A 25385-nucleotide genomic window follows, 5' to 3' on the forward strand; every position below is an offset into this window, starting at 1 on the left:
GAGTAAGTCTGTGTATGCAGAAGGGCAGAGATGACTTCTATTAATTCTCTGACATTATTACTTAACCTCAGAGTCAAAGGTGAGCTTTCTTCTTACCTGTTTCACTGCGTCCAGCAGTCGCTCCAGCAGAAATTGTCTTTTCGTGTCATTGTTCTGTGATCCTAAAATGCAACGAGGCTTAATTAGTTCTGTTTGACATTAGCCTTCTACTAAGACTTTCTGACATACAGTATATGGCTGTCCCCACCTACCTTCAGCTTTCTCTTTAGTAAAGTCAATAACAAGACCGGGTACCAATAATCTACATTACAATGAAGTTTGACCATTGGCCTGTTACTGCATCACAGGAAAGCAGCTAAACTAATGTTTCCCAAATTTGAAGAATGTGTCTGAATGGTCTAACTTAGGGTTTCTCAACTTTGGCGCTATTAATATTTGGGCCAGATAATTCTCTGTGTGTGTGTGGGGGGGGGGGGGGGGGGCTGCCCTGTGAATTGTAGCATGTCTAGCAGCATCTCTGGCCTTTACCCACTAGGTACCATTAGGGCACACACACATACACACACCCTAGTTGTGGCAACAAAAATGTCTCCAGAAGCTGCCAAATGTCCTCCAGGGGAAAAATTTCCCCCAGTTGAGAACCAATAGTCTAACTTAAAATACAGGTTTCCTAGTATGGCAGGCAATGCTCATGGGCTGACCTCACAATCATCTCCAACATCCTTTTCCCATGCCACCTTCTGCAATACAAGCTGAAAAACCTAATTACTCCTTTTCTCCACCTCTCTTGTAAGGCTGACATTAAGAAGTGCTAGCTAATGAGATACAAGCAGAAGCGCACTGGGAGGACTCTGGGAAAATCATGCCATCCTAATAAAAGAACAGATGTTAATGGCTTCATTCCTTCTTCCATCCTTCACGCCTTAATCATAAACACATTGAGTGAAACCAGAGCAGCATCTTGCTACCATGAAGCAACAAACCTGGAGCGAAGGCCAAGAGAACCCCAAAGACAACAGCCCTGATGTCATTTTGCTGCTGAACCAATATTAGAAATCTCCTACTTCTCACACAACAAACAACCCCATTTTTTCAGACCACTGTATGTTGGGCTGTTACTTGCAGCCGAAAGCATTCCCAACTGATACACATGACACATGACATACAACAAACTTCCACTTAAAGAGGGTCTGAGGCAAGGACACTTCAAAGCACCAGGGAGATCATTGTCAGAGCTATATCCAATGCTCCACAAGAGACCCAGTGCACCAATCAAGAGAGACACAGCTACATATTATGATGCACCCGACCCAGAACACAGTTGTTTCAAAGGAGACTCAAATTCAGTTATAAGAGCAGATGCTCCCACTGCAGGCCTTGAATTACCACCAACCTGCTTCTCTTGAACAGCTCAACATGGGCTTCACAGGGGGCATCGCCTCAGAGATGGCCAGTGATTCACCCAAGTCATGCCAGGGCCACTCGATTGATAACATCTGTGACCGTGTGTTGAGCACTGCTCGCATGCCAGGCACTAAACTGAGTACTCCACGTACATCATGTCCTGTAATTTTCACAAGCACCCTGTAAACCAGGCATTAGGACCCATGCCACAGATGCAGAAACTAAAGCTCAGAGGGGACAAGCCATTGTGTGCATTGACCCACTCAGTATTTATTCAACTTCTACTGTGTGCCAGACAATGTTCTAAGTGCTGGGGACACAGGAGCTAAATGGTATAAACGAGCTATCTTCTCCTGGAGAGAAAATTCTATTAGGAAGAAACAAATACACAGTATCTAAGTGAACTAATAAATGAGATGACATCAGAGTCATACTCGGAAGAAAAGGCAAATGCGGTGATGAGACAGGAAGGAAGCAAGAGGGCCATGTTAGCCACGGCAATCACGGAAGGCCTCTCTGCACATTGAGTCGAGCCCTTTATAAAGAGAAGGAGCAGCCATGGGAAGATGAGAGGCCAGCATTCCAGGCAGAGCATGCAGCCAGGGTACAGGCCCGGAGGCAGGAACAAGTTTGGCTTCTGCTCTTCCAGGACCAAAACGAAGTCTGCTGCGACTTGAGAAAACCTGAAAAGGGGAAGTAAAGATCAGACAGGCAGGAAGGGCCAGTCACAAAGGGCTTAGTGGACCATGAGAACGGTTTAGGTTTTGTTCTAATTTGAATACTAATTGGTGGACCTGTGACCCTGACACAAGACCATGCTCCTCGAAAGCCTGTATTAGGACTACTACATAAGGCTATTGCCTCACTCCAGACCTGCAGATAAAATCAGCCGCTCTGCAGACACACAGTAACATAAGTGACTTCCCACTGTTATTCTTTCTGGAAGAGGTTTTAAGAAAGGGTGGCCTACACATCATTCCCACCAGGCAAGAGGCCACCTTGAAGTGTCATTCAGGATGGTTGGGGACCCCACCCACCCCAGGCTCTCAAACATCTCTCCTGACACCTGTGCCTCTCAACAAACCCTGCTCTTTGTCTAGCAGAAGGTTTAGCTTCTGCTCTTCTCTAACACCAGAACAGAGAAGTCAGGCTTGCCTTCTTCCTTTTTCCAAGTACTGCACCCAGCAACCCTACTTGCCCTTGGGCAATGCCACTTGGAAACTTGACAAGGTTTTCCCCTGAAATGCCTTTGCTATTTTTCCTGATCATAAAAGTAATTCATGTGATAGAATTAGCAAATGATCCAGCAATTCCACTTTGGGTATATACCCAAAAGAACTGAAAGCAGGGTCTCGAAGAGATATCTGTATACCCACGTTCACAGCAGCATTACTCACAGTAGCTAAAATGTGGAAGCAATCCAAGTGTCCATTGATAGAGGAATGGATGAGCAAACTGTGGTGTATGAATGTGTGTGTATAATATATATACATATGTGTATAGACATATATATAAAAATAAAATTGACTATTATTCAGCCTTAACAAGGAAGGAAATTCTGCAATATGCTACAACACAGACAATCTTTAAGGACAGTATACTAAGTGAAATAAGCCAGCCACAGAAAGATAAATACTGTATAATTCCACTTATATGAGATAGTAAAAGTAATCAAAATCAGAGAGACAGAAAGTATAATGGTGGTTGCCAGTGGCTGAGTGGAGGGGAGAATGGAGAGTGATTGTTTAATGGGTATAGATTTGCAGTTTTACAAGATGAAAGAGATGGTGGTGATGGATGTATGACAATGTGAATGTATTTAATGCCACTGGACTGTACACTTAAAAATGGTTAAGATGGTAAATGCTATGTATATTTTACCACAATTTTTTAAAAAGTAATTTATGTGGAAAAATACAATAACAAATTAGGAAAAAATGTACAAAGAAAATAAAAATCTCCATCATCTCACTACTGATCATTTTTAGTGCAGTAATTCTCAAGCTTTCAGAAGCACACGAATCTCCTGGGGTCTTGTTAAAAGGCAGGTTCTAATTCAGCAGGTCTAAGGTGGGGCGGGGATTCTGTAGTTCTCTCAAGCTCCAAGGTGATGCTGATGCTGCTGGCTCCTGACCCACACTTGAATAGCAAGATTTAGCACCTACCCTTAATGATATGCACGATGATCCTAGGTCTTTCCTACAGTATCTTGTGCCACTGCTTTTTCCGGATGAGATGTCAGCAGCCTCCTCTGCCTTACCTTGCAAAGCTTCTCTTCAGGTGGGAAGAAAAGCCTCTTATCTCCAGAGAAACCACCTGAGGTCGGGCAGATCTCAGCCCACCCCTCACCCTTCCTGGTTGCAATCTCTCTACAGGTGGGAAGTGCACTTGAGTGAGACAATCCTCACCTCCGAAGGGGCACCTATGGCCATCCTGGCCCTGAACCGGATTAAAAGAAGGGGTCTCATAAGGTGGTGGGAGCACAGGCGGCCTTGGGAGCACTCACTGACTGCAGGAGGTACCCAGGAGGCCCATGGCCATGAGGAGTAGAGCAAGGAGCACTCGCGGGAAATCACAAGACATGAGTTCTCATCCCGGCCGGGCTGCTTGCTGGCCATGTGACAGGGACAGTCACTTCCCTTCTCTGGGCACTGGTTTCTGCATGAGATCATGCCTTCTAGCTCTGCAGTCTGCGAACACAGGGCCTCTGTGGACACAGGCAGGCAGAGCAAGCAATGCTACCAGTCTCTTTCCTACCTTCTCCCATGACAAAGGGAACACAGCGCCCCTGCCAGGGCTGAAAGAATCCTCCAGTCTCAAAGGCTGTGACCACCCAAGAGGAGCAGGAAGCCGATGCCCACCTACTGAGCCTCGACTTGGGCTAAGCGAGTTCAGGGACTGGCAGAGAATCCATGACAGAGAAGGAAAGGTGGCACTGAGCCTCAGGGAGGAGACCTTCACCCAGGGCTTCCCCCAGCCCCACAGGAAGTGCTCAAGGAGGGGGTCAGTTCCAAGTCCACTGGCCCCTGGCTCGGCCATCTGCTGAACCTTGCTCATTCTCAAACCCTGTAACAAACCTGAAGGTCCAGCCCCACTGCAGTTCCGTTCAGGAATGATCTCTTGTGAACCCCCAGCCTTCCTGCTTCCTTCCTTCTCCAGGGACAGCCTTCAGTCAACACCATCAACCAGATAAGGCCAGAACAGGCTTCTTTTTAATTTCTTGTTAGATAACCATCAAAATGACAATAGAAAATGCAAAGACACCCCAGGGAATATACCCCCAGGGGTCCGCAAACCTCTCAGAGAAATGCAGTCACTCCCAGTCTCTAATTGGGAAATACCACATGTGGCGAAAATCAGCCACCTGGTCTGGGGGCATTCCCCATTGTCTTTCTTTGTCTTTAATGTTAGAACCTTTAAGATCTCACATTAATTTTCACCACAAACTTCCAGCTTCCAGTGACCTCTTGAGGAGACAGAACAGAGGTTAAGAACAGGACAGCCAGGGTTCAAATCCTACACCCCCAGCTCTGTGACTCTGGGCCAGTCACTTAGCCTCTCTGCACCTCCTAGGGCTGTTAAATGAGTGAATGTGTCTCCCGCACCCAGAACAGGGTCTGGTATACACCAAGCACTTTATACACGTTAGCTATTATTATTGCTGTTGATGGCAAGCCTGTACCCCAGAGGTGTCAAGACCTCTGGCTCTAAGAAGTAGTTTCAACTGGCCACCTTCTCTCCAAAGCACCGGCAAAGCAATCTAATCTAGGCCTCTGTGTTTGCTGCCTCAGGGGGAGGGTTGCGGGGGAGGTTTTGAAAAAGGGTCCCTGACATTTGGGGAGGGGAAAAGGAGCAAGATGCACCAGGCACTCTCAGTATATTCCTTCTCTAATTCTTGCAACAACCCTGGAGGTCAAGGTAAATATGGTTGCCATCCGCAGAGGAGTGAGGTCACTTGACCAAGGCTGTGCACACACTGAAAGAGTGGTCTTTCCCTGCCCCACCACACAGTGGCAGAAGCCAAGTGATGCCAGGCATTTCTCTGGTCTAAGGTTAATTCTTGCAGTACACTAAGCAGGTATACGGGAGGAAAAAAAAAGGTGGTGACATTCTTCGGGTGCCCACTGCGTGCCAGAAATTCTGCCCAAGGTCACAGCACAGCAAATGCTGCATCGGAGGCTGCAACCTGGGCAGCCCGACTCTTAGGCCAGTGCTCCTTCCACCATGCCACACTGCCACTCTGTTGGGGGGGCCAGGGGAGGCTTACTGAAAAAGCAGGAACTTGAATTATGCTTTAAAAAATGGGGAAGATTAGATTAGGAAAATCCACACCGACAGAATACAACTGCTTAGTGGGTACAGGGTTTCCTCTTGGGGTGATACCAATGTTTTGGAGCTAGAAAGAGATACTGGTTGCACGACATTATGAATGTACTAAACACCGCTGAATTGTTCACTTCAAAATGGTTAACGATATGTGAATTTCACCTCAATAAAAAATATTTTTATGGGATGGACTGCAACAGGTTAATAAACAGGTTAATATTAGCCAAGAGCACATTCCAAGCCAAAGGCACAACTACAGCAGGATTCCCCTAAGGCTGGGATAAAACGACTCCAGACAGCACCCCGCCCCCATGTTGATCACAAGGTGAAAAAGCCACTCCACACTCACTTCTCTTTCATGTTTCTGATTATACCAAGCAGAGTGTCTGTCTGAGGCTCAGAGGTCCCTAACTTCTGCATCAGCAGGCTCCTGGCAGGAAACAGACACACTCAAATAAGAAGAGGTCAAGGTTTTCTTACATGGGACCCTAACGAGGAGTGGGTATAGATAAGTGATTCTCAGCCAGGGTGATTTCCCCATATCAGGGGACACTGGGCAAATCTGGAGACATTTTTGACACAACTGGCATCTAGTGGGTAGAGGCCAGGGATGCTGCTAAACATCCCACAGTGCACAGGACAGCCCCACAACAGAGAATTATTTAGCCCCAATGTCAACAGTGCCACAATTAGGAAATTCTGCCCTAAACTGAGTTTGATTATCCCATTTCACAGATGATAAAACTGAGGCTCCAAGAGGCCAAGTGACTCAAACCTCCACTTGTGCTCTGAATCCCATTTCCTCTCACCTGCTCAAAGATATACTCTACCAACTGTCCATCTTTCTTCCACATCATCAATTTTTTTCTTCTCATCTACACAAATTGCTACAGTATATGAGGATGTAACATCCCCTCAAGTCAAATAAAATTCATGCCTCGCTCGCACATGCCCTTCCAGCTGCAACCCCACTTCTCTGCTGCCCTGTCCAGCACAGCTCTTCCTTCACAAGAGCAGCCAGGCTCTCCATGAGAGCCACCCCTGCCTCAACTGCTCTTCCAAGCTCTGGACCCTCGCCCTGGTGCTCCCATCTCCTTCCCCCTGCACTGAATTATCCACACGGTGGCCTCAACATCTGGAAGCACAGGTGAATGCACAGTGCATGACTTACTGATATAACAAACACACGATACACTCAATGATACTACGTGATTTGTTTCATGTACCTTGCAAAACTGCATTTAACACGGCATTTCTATCAAGCCCTGCATAAGCATGTGGTGCATTGTCTTGGATGATTTGCATTTCTAATTTTCACTGAATCAACCTGAGGCCTTTAATGTACCATAGAACAGGAGTCAGCAAACTTTTTCTGTAAAGAGCCAGACAGTAAATATTTTATGCTTTGTGGGTCATACAGTCATGACCACTCAACTCTCCCCTCGTAACTCAAAAGCAGCCATAGATGGTACATTAGCAAGTCAGCGGGGCTGCTTTCAAAAACAGGCCTCAGGCTGGATGTAGCCCACAGACCAGTTTGCCAACCACTGCCCTAGCAGAATTAATCAGAGCGGGATTTAAAAATTAAAACAGTAGTGTCTATGTTTCCAGGCTTTATGGCCACCCTGCAGTAAGATGGCTACATGTTACGGGTCCCCAGCAAGCTGTAGACCAGACCCACAACTTAATCATGCTCCCATCTTCCCTCACCCTATAACCAACACCGCACATCAGAGCCTTGCAGGGGACAGGTCCATCATCAATTTGTGGTCACCAGTAGAACGTGTACTCAGTCACATTTGCAAGCATCTGGGATGCTTGGTGCTCTCGGCCCAAAGATGAGTTCAGTGCTGTTTTCGTTGGTTAAGCTCCATGCCCCCCAAATCCACCACCTCTCCAAATAAAGAAATGGAAGAAAGCAGAAGTGAAGGCAGAGAGGGGCAGAAAGTGCAGCCCAGTGTAGGCCAGAGGCAGGTATGAGACCAACATCAGACCCCTCTGATCCTACTGGGTCAGGGAGAGAATGGAAGTGAGAGAAGTGGGCGGGGAAGGCAGAAAAGAGGGTGACATAGAGACCGCGGGAACCAAGGCAGGTGCTCCTTTAGAGATGACAGCTGCTACTCAGCTCCAGCTGACAGCACCTCACAGCAATACTAGCATGGGGGTGCCCCATCTCCTGGTTTTGCAAGAGAAGCTGGAAATTCAGATTTTCATGTCAATGGGTTCGCACCTAATTATACTCTTTTTAGAGCAGTGTTTCAGCCAACTCTGCATGAACCGAACACAATACCCCTAAGGGCCAGGTCTGCTACCAATTTTCCATTCTGAGATATACATTAAACCCTTACATGCATCTGTAAGGGGGTGCCGGCAGCCCCAATGTAACAGATAAAGGAACCGAGGCTTGGAGACATTGATCACTTGCCCAAGGAACAGCTCAGAGCTGATGGACCCAACATTTTACCCCAAAGCCCATGCCTTCCAACCTCCACGAGACCAGGCTAACCTCCTGGGCAGCTCAAATTCAGCGCAGGAAAAGGGCTCCCTCTGCAAAGGGCCATCAATGACAAACCAACCTCCTGATAGCTGGCTCAAATGTCCCTTTCTCCAAGAAACCTTCCTGCCAAGAGTCCTCCATGGGCACAATAAGCTGCTCTCCAAATTGTGCTCCCTCAGCTCTCCAGACACACCACACTCCTGGTAGAATCCTGACCACAGAACGGACTACGGAGAATCATAAGCCTGCTCTTTGTGCCTACCCTGGTGGTGAGCCTTCTTGGGGATGGAACCCAGCCTTAATGCACCCCTGCTCATTGAAGGAACTCAACAATTGTTAAACCAAGACTCTGGGGTTCAGTTCCGCGGTTCCCCAAGTGGCCGCTTTATAGGCAAGAACCAGAATGAGCGAGAACACAGCAGCGGCCTCCTGTGTGTAACCCACAGTGTGAAGCAGCAGTTTTGTCTGCTCAAGCATTAGCTCATGAACAGATAAAATGGACGATCATTTCTCCCCAAAGTCAGGGCGCTGGTTCCCAGTACTGTGGGGTAAAGTGGCACAGCTGGGCCAGGACAAAAGGACAGACTGTCCGCCACCACACAATGAAAAGAGGGAGGCTCTGCTTCGAGGCAGATGGGGTCAGGCCATCCAAGTAGACATGTGATGTCTAAGATCAAAGACTGAGTCAACAGCAGATTCATAAGCAGACAAAGAATTTACTCGAAAGCAGGGGTCAGCAAACATTTTCTGTAAAGAGCAAAATGGTAAATGTTTTAGGCTTTGCAAGCCATACGATTTCTGACACGGCTTACTCAATTCTGCTATCATAGTGCAAAAGCAGCCATAGACAATAGTCAATGAATGGGTGTGTCTGTGTTCCAATACAACTTTATTTACAACACAGGTGGCTGTCCCAGCTTGCCATTCCTGGCTGCAGAAAAAAACACTAAAATGGCAGTGTGCAAACACTTTGAAGAGAAAGCATATCTTCCCCCATGGTGGGAGGGATACAAATTATATACTTACTAAATTAACCACCCCATGTTACCATTATATAACTACTAAATTCACCAAGAAACATTTAAAATGAAATTCCCCAAAGCTGGTAAAACAGGCACACATCACTGGTAACAATATATTGGTGTGGCAATGTATACCAAATGTAAATGCAATGTAGCGATGTACACCAAAAGATACAAAGTATCAAAGTACTTTCTTGACACCTTGGAAAGCAAGCCAAGTAGGAATGGGGGAAATGAGAGAAGGAACAAGTAGCTTTCACCACTCCCTCTATCTTCCAGGTACTGAGTGCAGCACTGTACGTTCATCACTCTGCTTTCATTTCCACTTTCTAGTGAGAGAATTAAGAGTCAGAGTTCAATAACTTGCCCAACATCTTCCATAGGGAGTTAAACGCAGGATTGCCTGAGTCCAAAGTTTTTTCCACTACAACACAATGAATGCCTAAACATAGTGTCACGGGTACACAGATCTTTTCTGTAATGTTCTAGAACAGGGGTCAGCAAACTACAGCCCCAAACAAATCGAGTTGCTGCCTGTTCTTCTAAATAAAGTTTTATTGGAACACAGCCACGTCCTTTCATTTACTTATTGCCCGTGCTGCTTCTGTACAACAACAGGGATGAGTAGTTGGGACAGGGACCAGATGGTCTGAAAAGCAGAAAATATTTACTATCTGGCCCTTTACAGAAAACGTTTGCCAATTCCATCCTAGAACATAATAAACGGAATTTACTTTCTTTTTCTACAATGGGAGAAAGATTAAATAACTGTGGTACATCAATTTGGTGGAATGTTCTGCAGCCTTTTGTAACAATTGTGAAGAGAAGGAACAAGGATAAATGCTATAACATAAGTAGAGACGTTAATTCTAATGTAGACTCAATGCAATTATGTAAAATGCATATGCTTTGAACAAAGACAGAAGTGGGATATCCAAAAATCTAAACGTTTACTGTCCTAGGAAGGTATATTTATAGGTATATTCTACATTTTCACAATAGTCCTTAATGTTATTTTGGGTTTTTGCTTTTTTTTTTTTTAAGGTGAAGGAGAGAGCAGATTCCAAAACATAGAGATGCAGGAAGGAAAAAGGGAACAAGAGTGATCCCCTCCTGGTAGGAAGCGGGGGAGCACAGGCCCCACAGGGAGCTGCCAGGTGGACAGAGGAAACACTGCCACAAGGCCAGGGCCACCAGGCCTCTGGAGGGCTCCTGGGTGGACAAGCAGAAGTCAGGGCCAGGGAAGGGTCCTTACTCGCCCTGGAGGCTTCAAACTGCTCCACCCACATCCAGAATGCTCCTCCCACAGCCTTTCCCACCTCAGTAAAAGGCAATTCTTGCCCCTTCCAGCTGCTCAGGAACAACACCCAGGAGTCGCTCTCCCCTTCCTCAGGTCTCTGCTCAGATACCGCCTTCCCTGCAAGGTCTTCCTTGACCATCCCATTCAAAATGACAGCAGTCCTCCCACTTCAGTTCATCCTCTATCCACACAAGTAGGACAGACGCCACCCTTGGGCTCTGGACTGGGCATATGATCCAGACCTGGTCAACCAGAGCCACAGTGACAGCTTCCAAGATGACCGCATGGCCAGCCAGACTGCTGTGAGTCAGCCCCAGGACCTTTGCCGGAGCAACTGGGAAAGAGGCCCCTTCTTTGCTCGAGTGTTGCTACGTAGTACAATGTGACCCAAGAGTTGCTCATGGCCATCTTGCCTCCATGGAGGAGAGGCTGCCTGAGGATGAAGCCAAAAGAGAGGAAAGCAGAGGTGTGAGCTAGACAGAAAGGGAGTTCGGATGACTCTCTAAGTACCTGAGTCCAGCTGAGCCTGAAGCCAGCTCTATCGGTAGACTCACGCTGCTTTAAATCACCACTGTGCTGAAATCAGCTTCTGACACATGCAATTGAAAAGAATCCTGGTTAACACACTTATCACTCTAACAGAACAGTTTTTGGGACATTCATTCAATTCATGTCAACAGATACCAATGGTATAGCCCTTTGCTAAGAGATAGAAGATGCACAAAATTGTCATCCAATAAATGTCTGCTGAATGTTGAACCCTGAATTTCTGGCCAGGCTCTGCTGCCACTCGAGCCCTCGCTCTTACTGGCAGCATTTTAAACTAGTACAACGGCTTTGGCAGAAAGAGCAATCAAGAGGGAAATCATTCTAAAGACATAATCGAAAGGAAGGAAAACTACCTTGAACAAAAATGTTCACTGCACCATCACTTATCATAGGGACAACAAAAAGTAGAAGCAGAAGGAAGAAAGGAAGGAAGATAAGCTACATTTTCATAAGTAGGGTCAATAGGTAAAAAATTATGCTACATGGAAAATGATGGACTAATGATAGACTATTAAGTCCATAAAAGTGATCAATATGAAGACCACATAGCAATTTGGTAAAGTTTTATCCAGAAATGTTAATAGTAAAATCAAAATGCAAATTTATATAATAATGATAAAATTACTCCAGCCTATAGCAGCGTTTCTCAACCTTTTTTCATTACCTTCCCTCCTAGGATCCCTTTTAGACATTTTTTTCTTAGTCACCCCCTCCATGAAGTTTTAATACCACAGACATATTGTACATCATGCATATCAGTGCTTTTTACATAAGGGAAAAGTTTTTATCCCCGTGGAGGCAACGTCACCCCTGTTGAGAACGCGTGGCCTATGTACAGACAAGATGGCGGCAGCATGGAAGGTGCTTCCTCTGGGATTATGTCCACATTGCCAGAATTCAGAGAAGTCCATAAAATCTTGGATTTCAGCTCCAAATTTTAAGAGCTCTAAGAACTTGACTTCCTATTGGTTACCCAGGAAGAGCCGTGTAACCGTGTAACCATGTAGCCATGTAACATAAAAGAGCAGAAGAGTCAAAGTTGATGGGGTTCAGTCCACTGCCCCTGCTGGCATAGGAAGTGGTCAAATGTCTCCTCATGGCGGAACACTTACTTCTCACAATCTGCCATAATGGATCAACCCAGCACCTTCATGGGGCTGGTGGGGGGTGGGGGAGGTAGATGTCATCACTCTTTCTGTTTTGAATGAAAACCACAAATACTCTTTTTTCCATTCACTCATTTCAGCTGATTCTTTATTCCAAACACAACCCACTGCTGGAAATGGCCCAGTCAATGCCAAGGAGGAAATCATGACCTTCAACACTCCAGAAAAGTAAGGAAAAGCTGCCAAAATGTACATAAACATCAGGCAAGAAACAACAGCAAATTACCCACTGAGCCCCAAACTCTGGTGTATCGGGCCGTTAGAGCTTGCTTGCTCCACGAATTATTTGACTTCTCTGGGTCTGGCTTTCTCCACCCTTGAAATGAGGATTTCGGTGTCTTTCTAACTTAAGAAGGATTCTTGACAGAATAATTACTGAGGAAATGAGCATCAGAGACCTTCGAACATAAAGTCTTACAAAACATAATGCTTGAGAATAATAATGGCTTTCTGGCCCTACATGTTCTATTTTCCCAGTAAGAGCAAAAGCACTATCTGAAAATCAGAGCTCCTTAGCTTGTAGAGGCTGATAAGCAAGTATTCCTACCTACTGGACTCTTTAAAGAAAAACAAATCAATCATGACCACTACCACCTTAAGACAACCAACCGCATGCGGCAGGTGTCCTTTCTCCTGAAATATGTTTATTTCTAGAGACATACATGAATCCATAAACACTATTTTAAGTGCATGCTTCGATTTGCATCAAGGTATATATTTTAGGTATAATTTTGCGCCTTACTTTTTTTAGAGAACATTAATGTTGAGACATAGCTACGGTGATGTGTATAAATCCATTTCATTCCTTTTAATGTCTTTGAGGTTTTCTACCATGTGACCATACCACATATATTTATCCACTCCCCTATTAATGGTCATCTTAGATGTTTCTGCCCTCATGATACCCATTCATCTTGTGTATGGATTACCTAGCCATTCCATTTCCTGGTTATTTGCACTTAATGTATTCAGCCTTGACCCCATTTGACCTGTGACTCCACTCATTTTCAACTCAAAAATACAGTGGACTCTAATTGCCAATTTACAGGATATACAAGACACTGAGAACCATGTCAAACCATATCAAAAGGATGCAATCAGCAAAATCCTGCAAAAAAAAAAAAAAGAAAAACCTTACAGGATAAACTATTTCCATCAGCAAAAATTGCCAGGGGGAAAAAAGAGAGAGATGAAAAGGGAACCTATAGTTTAAAAAAAGACTTTGCGTTTCAAAGAATACCATCAATAAAGTGAAAAAACAACCCACAGAATGAGAGAAAATGTTTATAAATAATATATCTGATAAGGGACTTGTATCCAGAACAACCCAATTAAAAATGAACAGACATTTCTCCAAAGAAGGTATACAAATGGCCAATAAGCACATGAAAAGGTGCTCAACATCATTAGGCATTAAGAAAATGCAAATCAAAACCACAAAGAGGCACCACTTCACACTCACTAGAATGGCGATTATCAAAAAAGATGGTGGGCGAGGATGTGGAGAAACCAGAATCTTCATACAGTGCTGGTAGGAATGGAAAATTGTGTAGCCACTTTGGAAGACAGTCTGGCAGCTCCGCCAATGGACCCAGCAATTCTACTCTTAGATATACACCCAAGAGAATGAAAACATACCTCCACACAAAAACTTGTATGTGAATGTTCACAGCAGCATTATGCACAATAGCCAAAAAGTAGAAACAAGTCAAATGTCCATCAACTAACAAATGGATAAACAAAATGTGGAATATCCATTCAATGGAATATTATTCAGCCACAAAAAGGAATGAAGTACAGACACATGCTACAACATGAACCCTGGAAACATTATACTTAAAGAGCTAGATACAAAAGGCCACATATTTTATGATTTATTTTATATAAAATGTTCAGAATAGGCAACTCCATAGAGCGAGAAAGTAGATTAGTAGTTGCCCGGGGCTGAGGAGAGGAAGAATGAGGAATGGCTGTCAATGGGCACCGGGTTTCTTTTTGGAGTAATGAAAATGTTCTAAAATTGATGATAGTGAAGTTTTCCCAACTCTATGAATGTACTAAAAACTAAAAAAAATAACAATTAAACTAAAAAAAAGAGAGAGACCTAAAAGACTTAAAAGACAAACCAATTTGCCTCGCTTAAATCTTATTAGATCTTGAATTTTAAAAATACACTATAAAATAAAATTATAAGGCAACCATGGAAATTTGAACATTGAATATCTGATGATATTAAGGAATTATTGCTAATTTCTTATGGGTATGATAATGGAATTGAGTTATGTCTTTAAAAAAGGAGACCCTAGGGCCAGCCTGGTGGATAGTGGCTAAGTTCACTTGCTCCACTTCGGCAGCCCAGGGTTCTCTGGTTTGGATCCTGGACATGGACCTATGCACTGCTTATCAAGACATGCTGTGGCAGGTATCCCACATATAAAGTAGAGGAAGATGGGCATGGCTGTTAGCTCAGGGCCAATCTTCCTCAGAAAAGGAAAAAGGAGTCCCTATGCTTTAGAGATACATATTAAAATATTTACCAATGAAATGATATAGTGTCTGGGATTTGCTTAAAAATAAACTGGAGAGAGAGGTAAAAAGTAGAATGGGATACAGGTGAAATGGTCATGAGTTGGTAATTGTTCACTAGACTATTCTCTCCATTTATGTGATGTTTGAAGTTTTCTATTTAAACAAAAAAAAAAAAAGAAAGAAGGAAGAGGAAATACTTCCATGCCACATTATTTTATTGTGTGGCAACTATCAATCCTACAGGTGGGAAAACCCCATTTCAACTGTAGTCTCAAGGACCAAAAATATCTTGGGCTTCCCCTTCCATCCTCAGCAACCACTTTTTCTGCCTCAATTACAATCTTTTCAAAAGGCCTTCCACCTTAATACTTCTTCCTAAAAAAGCCATCCATTGATTTCCTTTTATAATTCGTTTGGCCTTACACCTAATGACCTTTTTAATCAAATTTTCAAATTTCCTTATCTTTGGAATTAAGTTGCTCCTTGAAGGATATATTGATCAATTTGCCTTGCTTGTCAATTTCACATGCTCCTGCGATGACAGCAGGAGAAAGAAAGGTCCAGACCTGTGAGACCGAGACAGAGACTCCTTGGTCACATTAAAAGGAAGAGATTTTTAGGGGGTGCTTAGCCCCGGCCCTTGTCCCAGAGCTGAGCCAGAAAACACCACCACCTGAACCCCACCCAGATCCTTATGGAAACAACAACAACAACGCTCTAAGTTCCTGACTACATACCACGTGAGAGGCACGGTAACAATCGCTTTACCTGAGTAAAGTTATTTAGTCATTGCAGTAAGCCCAGGAGACAGGTGTAAATTATTTATCCCCATTTTGCTGGGACTTCCAGAATGGTCAAGTAACTTGCTTTAAATCACACAGCTTTATGTGGCAGAGCCAGGATTTGAACTCAGGCTATCTGGCCCAGGACCTGCACTTATACCTCCTGGCTTTACCTCCTGGGTGGAAACTACTAGCTCATCACATCTTTATTACAGTATCACTAACGTTCAAGGACCAGAAACTTTAATCAGGCCAAAAATCATTCACTTTGGCAACAGAAGCTGGACTATCTCCCAGGAAATCCCCCTCCCCAGCTCCCTCATTAGAACCACCAATTTCACAAATCTTCCTCCTGAAGAGCGAAAACAAAAGGCACATAACTTGTAAAAAGTGATGCAGAGATATCTTAAAAGTTAAAAATGAAGAGAGACACATCCCCTTTGCCTTGCCCCCGCTCGACCCCCAGAAACGCCTGGCTGAAAGGCTAGCGCCAAGGGGGCTGGATGCAGGGACTCTGGGAGGCGATTCCACAGTGAGGGGACAACAGGCAGGGTGAGGGTAGGCGGGTCCTCTTCACTAAATCCGGATCCCAGCCAGGCAGCTCGGAGGCTTCCCTGAGTCACTCCCCATCTCCACACACAACAGCCAGGAATGACTTAGCACCAACACCAGTAGCTCTCTCCTTAGAGGAAAGGCTGAGAATACGCGTCCAAGTCTAGGGACTCAAAACTTCAGAAACACCGAGGACCAGCTGTCCACACCCACCCCTCTCCCCCGCCCAGCCTCCCCACCCAAACCACCACCCTCCCTGGCGGGAGGGAGAGGGGTGGCCGGGAAGGGCCAAGCGATGGTCCCCAGATGGGCTCAGTATTGGACAAGAAGGGGAGGGATGCGGGACAAGACAAGGGAGACCTCCCACGAGCTAGGAAAAGCAATGGAAGGAGCTAGAGTATGAAAAAATAACCAAAATGAAAGAAGCAAGGACCAGAGAGGGAAACTGAGAGAGTAACTGGGAACAGCTGGTGCCTGGACCAGCAAAGCACTAGGGGACAGGGGACGAGGGAATAGGAGGGACGGGGAAGATGAACAGGCTGGAGAACTCACAGTCTTGGGGGCTGGGGGACACGTGGTTCAGGGGTCAGCACACGAAGAGTGTGCAGACTGGAGCGGCTGCAGACAAGGGGCCTGGGGAGCGGGAATGACTGGGGAGACGGGGGTCCCGGACCTGGAACTGGGACTCGGGGGGCCTCGGGGTTAGGAGGGACCGAGACACGGGGGGTCTGAGAACTGGGGGTCTGGGAACTGGGCAACGGCGTCGGAGGACTGGGAGGGACTGGGGCACCGCGCACAGGTGTCTCGGAGCAGGTCGTTAGTGATGGACAGGAGTCAGGGGACCAGGAGGGCGCGGACTCGGGACGCCAGAGAACTGCAGGCGACCAAGGGCGAGGAACGGAGCGTCCACGGGGTCAGGAGACCCGGAGCGCTGGGACGGGGGGCTGCGGGCGGGCGGGACGCGGGGACTCAAGGGGCGACGGGAGCGGCGGCGGGAGCTGGGGCGGCCGGACCGGGTGACAGCGGCGAGGCCGCCACTCACCGCTCATGATGCCGCTCCCGGGGCTGGTGCTGCGCCGCGCCGCCGCCACCGCCGCCGCTGCCGCCGCGGAGCTCCAGACAGGCCGGGAGACAGCGCGCCCCGCCCCGGCCGCCCCGCCCCGGAAGTAGAGCGCCGCCGCCGCCGAGGCCCCGCCCCCCGACCCGGAAGGTAAACACGGGCAGCGCCGGCCGAGCGGCGACCCCAGCGGGGGCACGCAGCAGTCCGTGAGTCCCCGGGCGCCTCCGCGCCCTCCTGGATCCCTCCTTCGGGGAGTTAGATAGTGAACGCGGCCAGAGACGGGACATGCATTGTTTCAGAGAGCGCTAGATGCTGAGAAACGAACTTTTTGAAAAGTAATGGGCCAGAGCGTGGGGACACGGGAGCTAGGCAGTCCCGGAGGGCGTAAGGAGACGACTTTAGAGCTGAGACCTGGATGGTAAGAGGGGGACGGCCCGGGAAGACCCGCAGGAAAGGTGTTCCAGAAGGAACCTGCCTGGAGGGGGAGGAGGAGTGAGGAACGCGTGGTGGGAGAGAGGAGGTTGGAGAGGCGGTGGCCTGGCGGGCCTTGGTAAGCAGTGTGGACGATTCTACCCGACTCTGAGTAGGTAAGGGAATGGGAAGCCCTTGCGAGAAGTTCAGTAGAGCGGCACGATCTGAATTAGGTTTTAAGACGATTACCCATCTTCCTGGGTTGAGAGTGAACTGTAGTGGGGCAGGGTAAAGAAAGGGCAGGTGGTTAGGGGGCCCTTGCAGTTGTCCAGCAAGAGATAATAGTGCCTGGGGTAGGGTGGTGGCAGTGGAGGTGAAGTTGGCTGGATCCTGGGCGAACAGGCGTTCACAACAATCGTATGAAGTACAGTTTACTGCCCCATTTTACAGATGAGGGGAAAGGGGGACCCAGAAAGGTTAAAAAGAGCATTTTCCCAATTTGTTTCACCTGCAACCCAGAGTCAAAAAATGTATTTACATCACAACCCAGGACACACAGGCATAAGTTGAAGGAGATGTTAAAACGGTTCTGTAGGTAATATATTCTCTTCTACTTTTCTTTTTTTGTTATTGTTCTGAATGCTGACTGAGTCTTGATCCACAGTTGAAAACACTGAGTTGAGGACCAGGCCACACTGGGAAATGGAGCCAGAATTCCAGCCCAGTTCTGAGAGACCCACAGCCTCATGATCTTCCGACTTCCTTGCCTCTCTCAACATGTAGTCTCCATTCCCCGGGAATTTACCTTTTGGACTCAGCAGAGGCCAAGGGCTCTTTGGAGGAGGATGCTCTGCCTCATTATTCCTAGTAGTGAAAAAGTGGGAAGCACTGAAGCCTGACTACAGAAGAAAAACTAAGTAGATCATGGCCCCCCTCACGGGGAATTTCTTGCAATAGTTGAAAATGCTAATTATATAGATTATGGAAATACAGGGAAAAGCCAATGATAAGACGTTAAGTTTTTTGTTTTTTTTTTTTAAAGATTTTATTTTTTCCTTTTTCTCCCCAAAGCCCCCCAGTACATAGTTGTGTATTCTTCGTTGTGGGTTCTTCTAGTTGTGGCATGTGGGATGCTGCCTCAGCGTGGTCTGATGAGCAGGGCCATGTCCGCGCCCAGGATTCGAACTAACGAAACACTGGGCCACCTGCAGCGGAGCGCGCGAACGTAACCACTCGGCCACGGAGCCAGCCCCAATAAGACGTTAAGTTTTAAAAAGCCCCATGCAAAATGGTCTGTACACCACGATTACAACTGTGTCAAAATACAACCATGCGGGGCTGGCCCTGTGGCCGAGTGGTTAAGTTCGCGCGCTCCGCTTCAGTGGCCCAGGATTTCGCCAGTTTGGATCCTGGGCACAGACATGGCACTGCTCATCAGGCCATGCTGAGGCGGCATCCCACATGCCACAACCAGAGGCACTCAAAAACTAGAAGATACAACTATGTACTGGGGGGCTTTGGGGAGAAGAATAAAAAAAAAGAAAATTGGCAACAGTTGTTAGCTCAGGTGCCAATCTTTAAAAAAAAAATACGACCATGTGAAGGGACCATGAGAGAACGTAAAAATGAGAATACTTGTGTGTTTGGTTGGTGGGGCTGTTTTTCCCATTTTCAAAATTATCCGTTACAGGTGTTAATTATTCTGGTTAAAGTGTGTCTGAGTCCAAACCCCGCCCCTGCACCCTCGATTTAGGTCAGCTACCGCTGTAACCTTTAGTAAGGCATCACAGACCTGCTCCATGGAGTTATTACGAGGATAATGTTTTATACCTTCTCGTAGCATCCTCTGCCTTTTCTTCATGGAACTTGAGGCAGGATAAGTTACTGAAATTGTAGTTTGTGTTTTAGGTTTTCTACCACCAGGCACCCCCTTTAAGTATTGTAATTCTTCCTGGAATTTTAGCCCGGAGGACCAAGAATCAAAAGTCTAACGTCAACAGCTCTTCTGGGCTTTTGAAAAATCTGAAGTCTTTGAGGAGATTGTACCAGAGGGTGAGGCGAGAAGAAGGGGGCCTGTGAGAAGCTAGGAGCAATATTCTCAGGCCGTGTAACAGGAAAGACGCGTGTGCCTGTCCTCAGAGAGCCTAGCCCTCAAACGGACTAATAAAAATCATTACCACAATGTAACTGACACACAGTACTTGTCATGAACCAGATACTTTTAGAGTAAAAAGTATATATAGGGTTGTAAATGTGCATATATGCACATACTCTTAATCCTTAAAATAACCTTTTAAGTAGATACTGTTATTATCCCCATTTTATAGATGGGGAAACTGAGGCATAGAGTAGTTAAGTAACTTTCTCACAGTCACCCAAGGGCTGTACTTCCTAGAGGCAGGGCCAGGATTCAAACCCAGGCAGTCTGGCTGCAAGAGCCAATACCTTAACCACTATACTGTGTTGTCTCCTGTGGCCCTTAAGGACCTGGAATGGAGCCATGATGGGCCCCAAATGGGTAAAAAGATTCCACCAAGGTTCTCCATATCCCAAACCTGACACAAAAGCCACCGAGCACCAGGACCCCGAGGGTCTGTGCTGTGGTGCCAGTGGGCATCTTAACAATGATCAAAGTCAGCAGATTACCAGAGGGCATCACCTGTTGCAAAGCCTTTTCATAGCACCCCAGGACCTTTGCATAACCCCAGGAAGGGAACCCTCCCCAATAATGAGAAAGATTGGAGCCCAAAGAGATTGGGGAACTCAGAAATGGAATTAAATTGATGTGAAGAGAAAAAAAGAATAGATCAGGATGTCTGGGTTTATATCCTGGCTCTGTTATCTTGCTATGACTAGTTTCTGTCATCATCCGTAAAGTGGAGATAATAATGGTCTGCTTACCTTGTGGTTTGTTGTATGCATTAAATGAGTTAGTGCACGTAAAGCACTTAGAATAATCCCTGGCTCATTAGTAAGGCTACATAAGTGTCAGCTATCGTTATTATTACCTGCATTGGGGTCTGAAAATGATACCTAGCTCACCTTTATCACAGTTGGCATTTGCACATTTATTTGTATGATTATAGTAATGCCTGATGCCTCTGTTAAGCTGGACGCTAGCTCACAAGGTCAGGAACCACCCATGCATTGCACACTGAATTAGTGTGGCTGACTCCAGGCTTGTCCTAGCTATGGAAGTACATAGGATAACCTTGCTTTCCTTTAAAGATAAAGAGAAAAATCCAGTCTATCCTGAAATGCATATATGCGTGTATAGGAGAGAAGGGGTCTAGCCATAGAAATATGTGACTGTGGGATCTACACATTGCAGTGCCTTTTTTCAGTGAGTCAAGAATTTAATCATGAAACCAAGGAAGTTTCCATAGTCAAGCTCCCAACAATAAGACCAAGAAATAAAGCTAACATAAAGATTTTCCAGAATTAGAGGATAAAAAGCTATACCAGCAACTGGGGAGTATAGTCATCCTAAAGAGATCTAATGCATCATCCTTTCCTCTGACAAAAGATTTTCAAAGTAGCTCTACACCAGTCGAAAAGGTGAATTATCTAGTATAAATTGATTTCTCCATCTCTGTGACGCTAACAGCAACTGGCAGGCTATTGCAGTAGTCACTGGTTTTCGTGGTGACAAGAATGGTCGCGCCTTCCTCCATGGCCGGCAGTGGAAAGAAATGGTCAGAATCGACCTTTGGTTTGCTCTTGACGCAGTCTTCACAGGTACATTCTTCCACCGTGTACTCCAGGCCTCTCGGAAGAAGAACTTGAGCATCGGTCCTGCTATCCTCCACGTCAGCCTCTGCCTCATTCTGCAGAGCCGACCCTGATGATGCAGAAACAGAAACGTCAACCTAAATTCCCCAGGGGGTGCGATTTGACAGTCTAGCAGTCCACCCCAGGACTCACAGCAGTGCAAGACAGATCTCTTCCTACAAGAGAAATGACGACGTCCTGCACCAGAAGTCACGCACCGATGGCCCGCAAGCCACATGGGGTTTGGAGACGTGCTTTGTCTAGGGCGTACGGTGTTTGTAGGTGCTTCTTTGTTTTATGTTGGCCCAAATTTAAAAATCAAGTGATTTCACAGACAAATCTAGATGACTGGCCTCTTTTTAAAAACAAAAAAGAAAAAAAATGTGGTCACACGGAGCTGACATTGCTACATGGAAACAGTTGGCTGGAGTTGACAGCACCTGTCTCCAGGTGGGGCGCGGGCTCCTCTGTCGCCGGAGCCTCCACCTGGCCCACCCCAATCATTTGTTACCTGCTTGGCCCTTGTAGGCATTGAGGTATTGGCCCTATTTTACACATGTGAAATGACAAATTGGCATATGTTACAGCACACCGAGATCAGCCCGTGAGTGACACTTTAGAATTCAAAGTAAAGAGCCTTCTCTTACACAGCATTTTGTGGCAGATTAAATTTTTTTCAATGAATCTCTTGTGATCACATAAGGAAGGACTCTCCATTGTATCCCCATTGTACACTTGTAAGTTTTACTACTTCCCAGGCCCTTCCACAGAGTAACTCCATCTTCCAAAATGTCACGCTTAAAGTCACTCCCCACCTGTCTCTCAGACCCCAGGTAAAAGACTAAATTATATGGTTCAGCCATCTGCCTCTCCTTACTTCACTAGAAAGCAAATGAGGTGGATGCTTGACAGATTATACACAGAAAATACATGCATAAAGAAATGGGACGATGGCTGCAGAGTGTTTGGGAATCGGATCATGGGCAAAAGTGATGCAGAAATATTTTTATCTTGAGAAGCCCTTAAGTAGAACATTTACTTCCCTGGCACTGGTTCTCTACTGCTTAATAAAAATAACATTTGAGGGGCCGGCCCTGTAGCGCAGCGCTTAAGTGTGCACGTTCTGCTTCGGCGGCCCGGGGTTCACAGGTTCAGATCCTGGATGCAGACGTGGCACCACTTGGCAAGCCATTCTGTTGTAGGCATCCCAGATAGAAAGTAGAGGAAGATGAGCACGGATGTTAGCTCAGGGCCAGTCTTCCTCAGCAAAAAGAGGAGGATTGGCAGCAGATGTTAGCTCAGGGCTAGTCTTCCTCAAAAAAATAAAAATAATATTTGAGGTGCTTGCTCAAATAATCCAGGAGCAACTGGTTATTCGTTTCTAACATTTTTCTGCAGTAAAATATTCACCCAAGCAAACAACACTTATGTTTGTATTAAAAATGTGGCTGTGGATCTTGACCTGGTTAGCAGTTTCTGATACCGTGACATTTAATCAATGTGCCAACTTTGGTCAAAGAGATGGATGTTTCCGGAGGAAGCCTCAGTACTTCAAAAGAATAATTACCAAAGGAAGAATGTGAGGGCAGGCTGAACTTGCAGGACACCTGCAAAGAAGGTGTCACCACCAGAAAGAAGACAGCTCGCTTCTTCCAAGTTCGTTTAACCTAACTGTCCTCTAATGCTCCCGAAAGGGCTCTAGCGGAATGAAATATGCAGTGTGAAAAAGGAAAAGGAAGTGAAACTCACAATAGCCACCCCTCGGAAATAGATTTCAAAGATGGACCTTCAAACCAACCTGTGTCTTTAAATTCGTCCTTTAATGGTTCTGAGTTCATCTTCCTTAGCAAGAACATCAACACGAAAACTGTCAAAGAAACTATCAAGCTCAGGCCCAAGCAGGTCCAGAGAATCGCGTTTGTTCCTTTCACTGAATTAAGAGAACATCAGAGAGATAATGAACTGATAACATCATATCCACATTAAGTAAAGATTGTTTGTCATCCAATTCCCCTAATCCAACCACATTGACTTTTAAATTCTAAATAACACTTAATTAGAAGAGTTGATAAAGTCTGTGTTGCTAACAGTGCTGCATAAAACTGAGTTCAATTCTGAATAACTACTTTTGTTCCTGTTGGCATTTAAATAATTGCCTTGTTTCCTTTCTCTTTTTGATTTAGGAAATCTCACCATCTTCCCCGTAATGTCTGTTCTTTAAATAAACAAATCGTCAATACAGAGAGCACACTTCACACTAATGAGTAATTGTTCAAGCAGTATTACTTACTTGCATCACAGTAACGCTCACACACTAGAGGAGGGGTGTTAGGACATCGAAGGAGACACGGTTTGCAAGCATTAAGCAATCTGTCAAAATACTCATTTGGGACGCACTGCTGAGCCATCTGGAACTCGATCACAAAAAGAAACAAGGAAACCACAGACAGCACAGCATGGAAGGACAAGTAGAATCTCGTCAAGAATTCCCCAGCAAATGTAGTGACAGCCGCTAGAATGTCGAGGAAAAAAAACCTTTACATGGATGACTTGGTTCTTATGGGGGCTGTCTTCCTGACCTGTGGCTAAGGATTTGAATACCAAATCTAATTCCAGTTTCTAAGTTTGAGGCTTGGGTAGGGTAAGAGATAGAGTGTAAATATCAATGGCAAACCATACACGAAACAGAAACTGCTTATTTATAGAGGAAATTTCTCAGCCAGGTGACAGTTGCAAGATGTAGACAAGCCTGAGGCCTCAAGGAGAAGGTTCAGCGGTTGATTCTGGAGCATCTATTTATGAGCTGTGCTGTGTGATAGGCCTGAGGGAAATAGATAAGACAAGATCTGTGCTCTTTAAGAACTTAAAATCTGACAGGGGAGATAGATGTGCACTCAAATAACCATAGCATATAGTAGGAACTGATAGAATGTGAGAGAGGGTAAGGGATGTCAGACACGCCTACCAGGTTTTGAACCTAGGAAGAATTCCAGAATTCTGACGGAAATAGGGAAGTCTAGGGAAAAGCCAGATTGGCAAGAGGGTTGTGGAAAAGATAGGTTTGGGGGATTATCATTATTATTATTATTATTATTATTATTATTATTATTATTATTAAAGTAATCCGAGTTCCATTGTTGGAAATTTAGAAAACACAGATAAGTAGATAAAAAAAACTATCCATAGTCCTAGCATCCAGAAGTAATCGCTGTTAACATTTTGTTGTATCACAGAGGTTGCAAACAGGCCTGATGTGTTCTGTTTGGCCAACCCCTGATACAGATCTTTCTGGAAGGGCTTCTGTAGGTAGATGGATGGATAGATACATAGATTTCTATAGTGCATTTTCCTTTTCACATAAATGGAATCACTTGCATTCACTTTTAACAATACTGAGTGAGATATAGAGAGATCGAGTCAGAATTGCAGGACTCAATTAAAATGCAAAGAAATGACGAAGTCCAAATTCAGTATAGTGGTTACCTCTCATGGGCAGGGAGAGTACAGAAGAGGCTTCCCCTGTATTGGTCACATTTTATTAAGCTGAATGGTGGAAACATTGGTATTTGGTGCGTTATTCTTTTATTGTATTTTTTGTTATTATTTCTGCCTTTTTGTATTTTTTAAATAGTACATAATAAATATTAAAATAATGATAATAAAATAAAAAGTGGGGATTAAAAACTTCTTTTGTTTAATGAAGAACTTGAGCCTAGAAGAGAGTTTGAACTTAGATATCCATCTAAACCTCACATTCCTCTGGGGTCCAGGCAGGGAGGTAAATGGGTGTGACTGCCTGGGTGAGACAGCCAGGAGCTCAAAGGGCTGGTCCAGCAGGTTCACCTCAGGCTCCTGCCAGATGGTGACCTTTGGAAGACAGGCAAAGGACACAGGAAGAGCATGATTAGGAAAATAGGAGGACAAAGATTGTCTCCCATAACAGCCAAGCAAGGAGAGAGTTTCAGCATGGGATGGGCAGTGGGGTCAAATTCTACAGAGAGGTCAGAGGTGATGCA

General features: G+C 45.5%; 2 protein-coding genes across 10 annotated transcripts in view; both read right to left on the minus strand.

The window, feature by feature from the left end:
• Positions 1-17309, minus strand: part of SNX29 (sorting nexin 29) — a 590085-nt gene extending 572776 nt beyond the window's left edge. For 2 of the 9 annotated variants that reach the window (XM_070568519.1, XM_070568518.1), the window contains exons 1-2: positions 17170-17297; positions 97-161 (exon numbers count right to left, since the gene is read on the minus strand). In XM_070568519.1, coding sequence (XP_070424620.1) covers positions 97-161; positions 17170-17176 — 72 coding nt within the window. In that variant the 5' untranslated portion in view covers positions 17177-17297. Of the gene's footprint in view, positions 1-96; positions 162-17169 lie in introns of all 9 variants that reach the window. The other 7 variants (XM_070568526.1, XM_070568517.1, XM_070568524.1 and 4 more) reach the window with 7 other exon arrangements.
• A 3353-nt stretch (positions 17310-20662) lies between these two features.
• Positions 20663-24421, minus strand: TNFRSF17 (TNF receptor superfamily member 17). The gene is made up of 3 exons (XM_070568532.1): positions 23660-24421; positions 23168-23299; positions 20663-21439 (listed from the first exon to the last, which is right to left on the minus strand). Exons 1-3 carry the CDS (start codon positions 23775-23777, stop codon positions 21162-21164), a joined length of 528 nt encoding a protein of 175 aa, XP_070424633.1. The 5' UTR covers positions 23778-24421; the 3' UTR covers positions 20663-21161.
• Positions 24422-25385: the final 964 nt, after the last annotated feature.

The sequence above is a fragment of the Equus przewalskii genome, chromosome 12 (genome assembly GCF_037783145.1).
Source record: "Equus przewalskii isolate Varuska chromosome 12, EquPr2, whole genome shotgun sequence".
NCBI lineage: Eukaryota > Metazoa > Chordata > Mammalia > Perissodactyla > Equidae > Equus > Equus przewalskii.

Bases quoted from the DNA above. Each gene is read 5' to 3' on its own strand.
- TNFRSF17 (XM_070568532.1), bottom strand. From the start codon at position 23,777: ATGGCTCAGCAGTGCGTCCCAAATGAGTATTTTGACAGATTGCTTAAT. The intron at 23,300-23,659 runs GTAAGTAATACT...CTCTTAATTCAG, and splicing joins TGAGCGTTACTGTGATGCAA to TGAAAGGAACAAACGCGATT. The intron at 21,440-23,167 runs GTTGGTTTGAAG...CTGCATCATCAG, and splicing joins GGACGAATTTAAAGACACAG to GGTCGGCTCTGCAGAATGAG.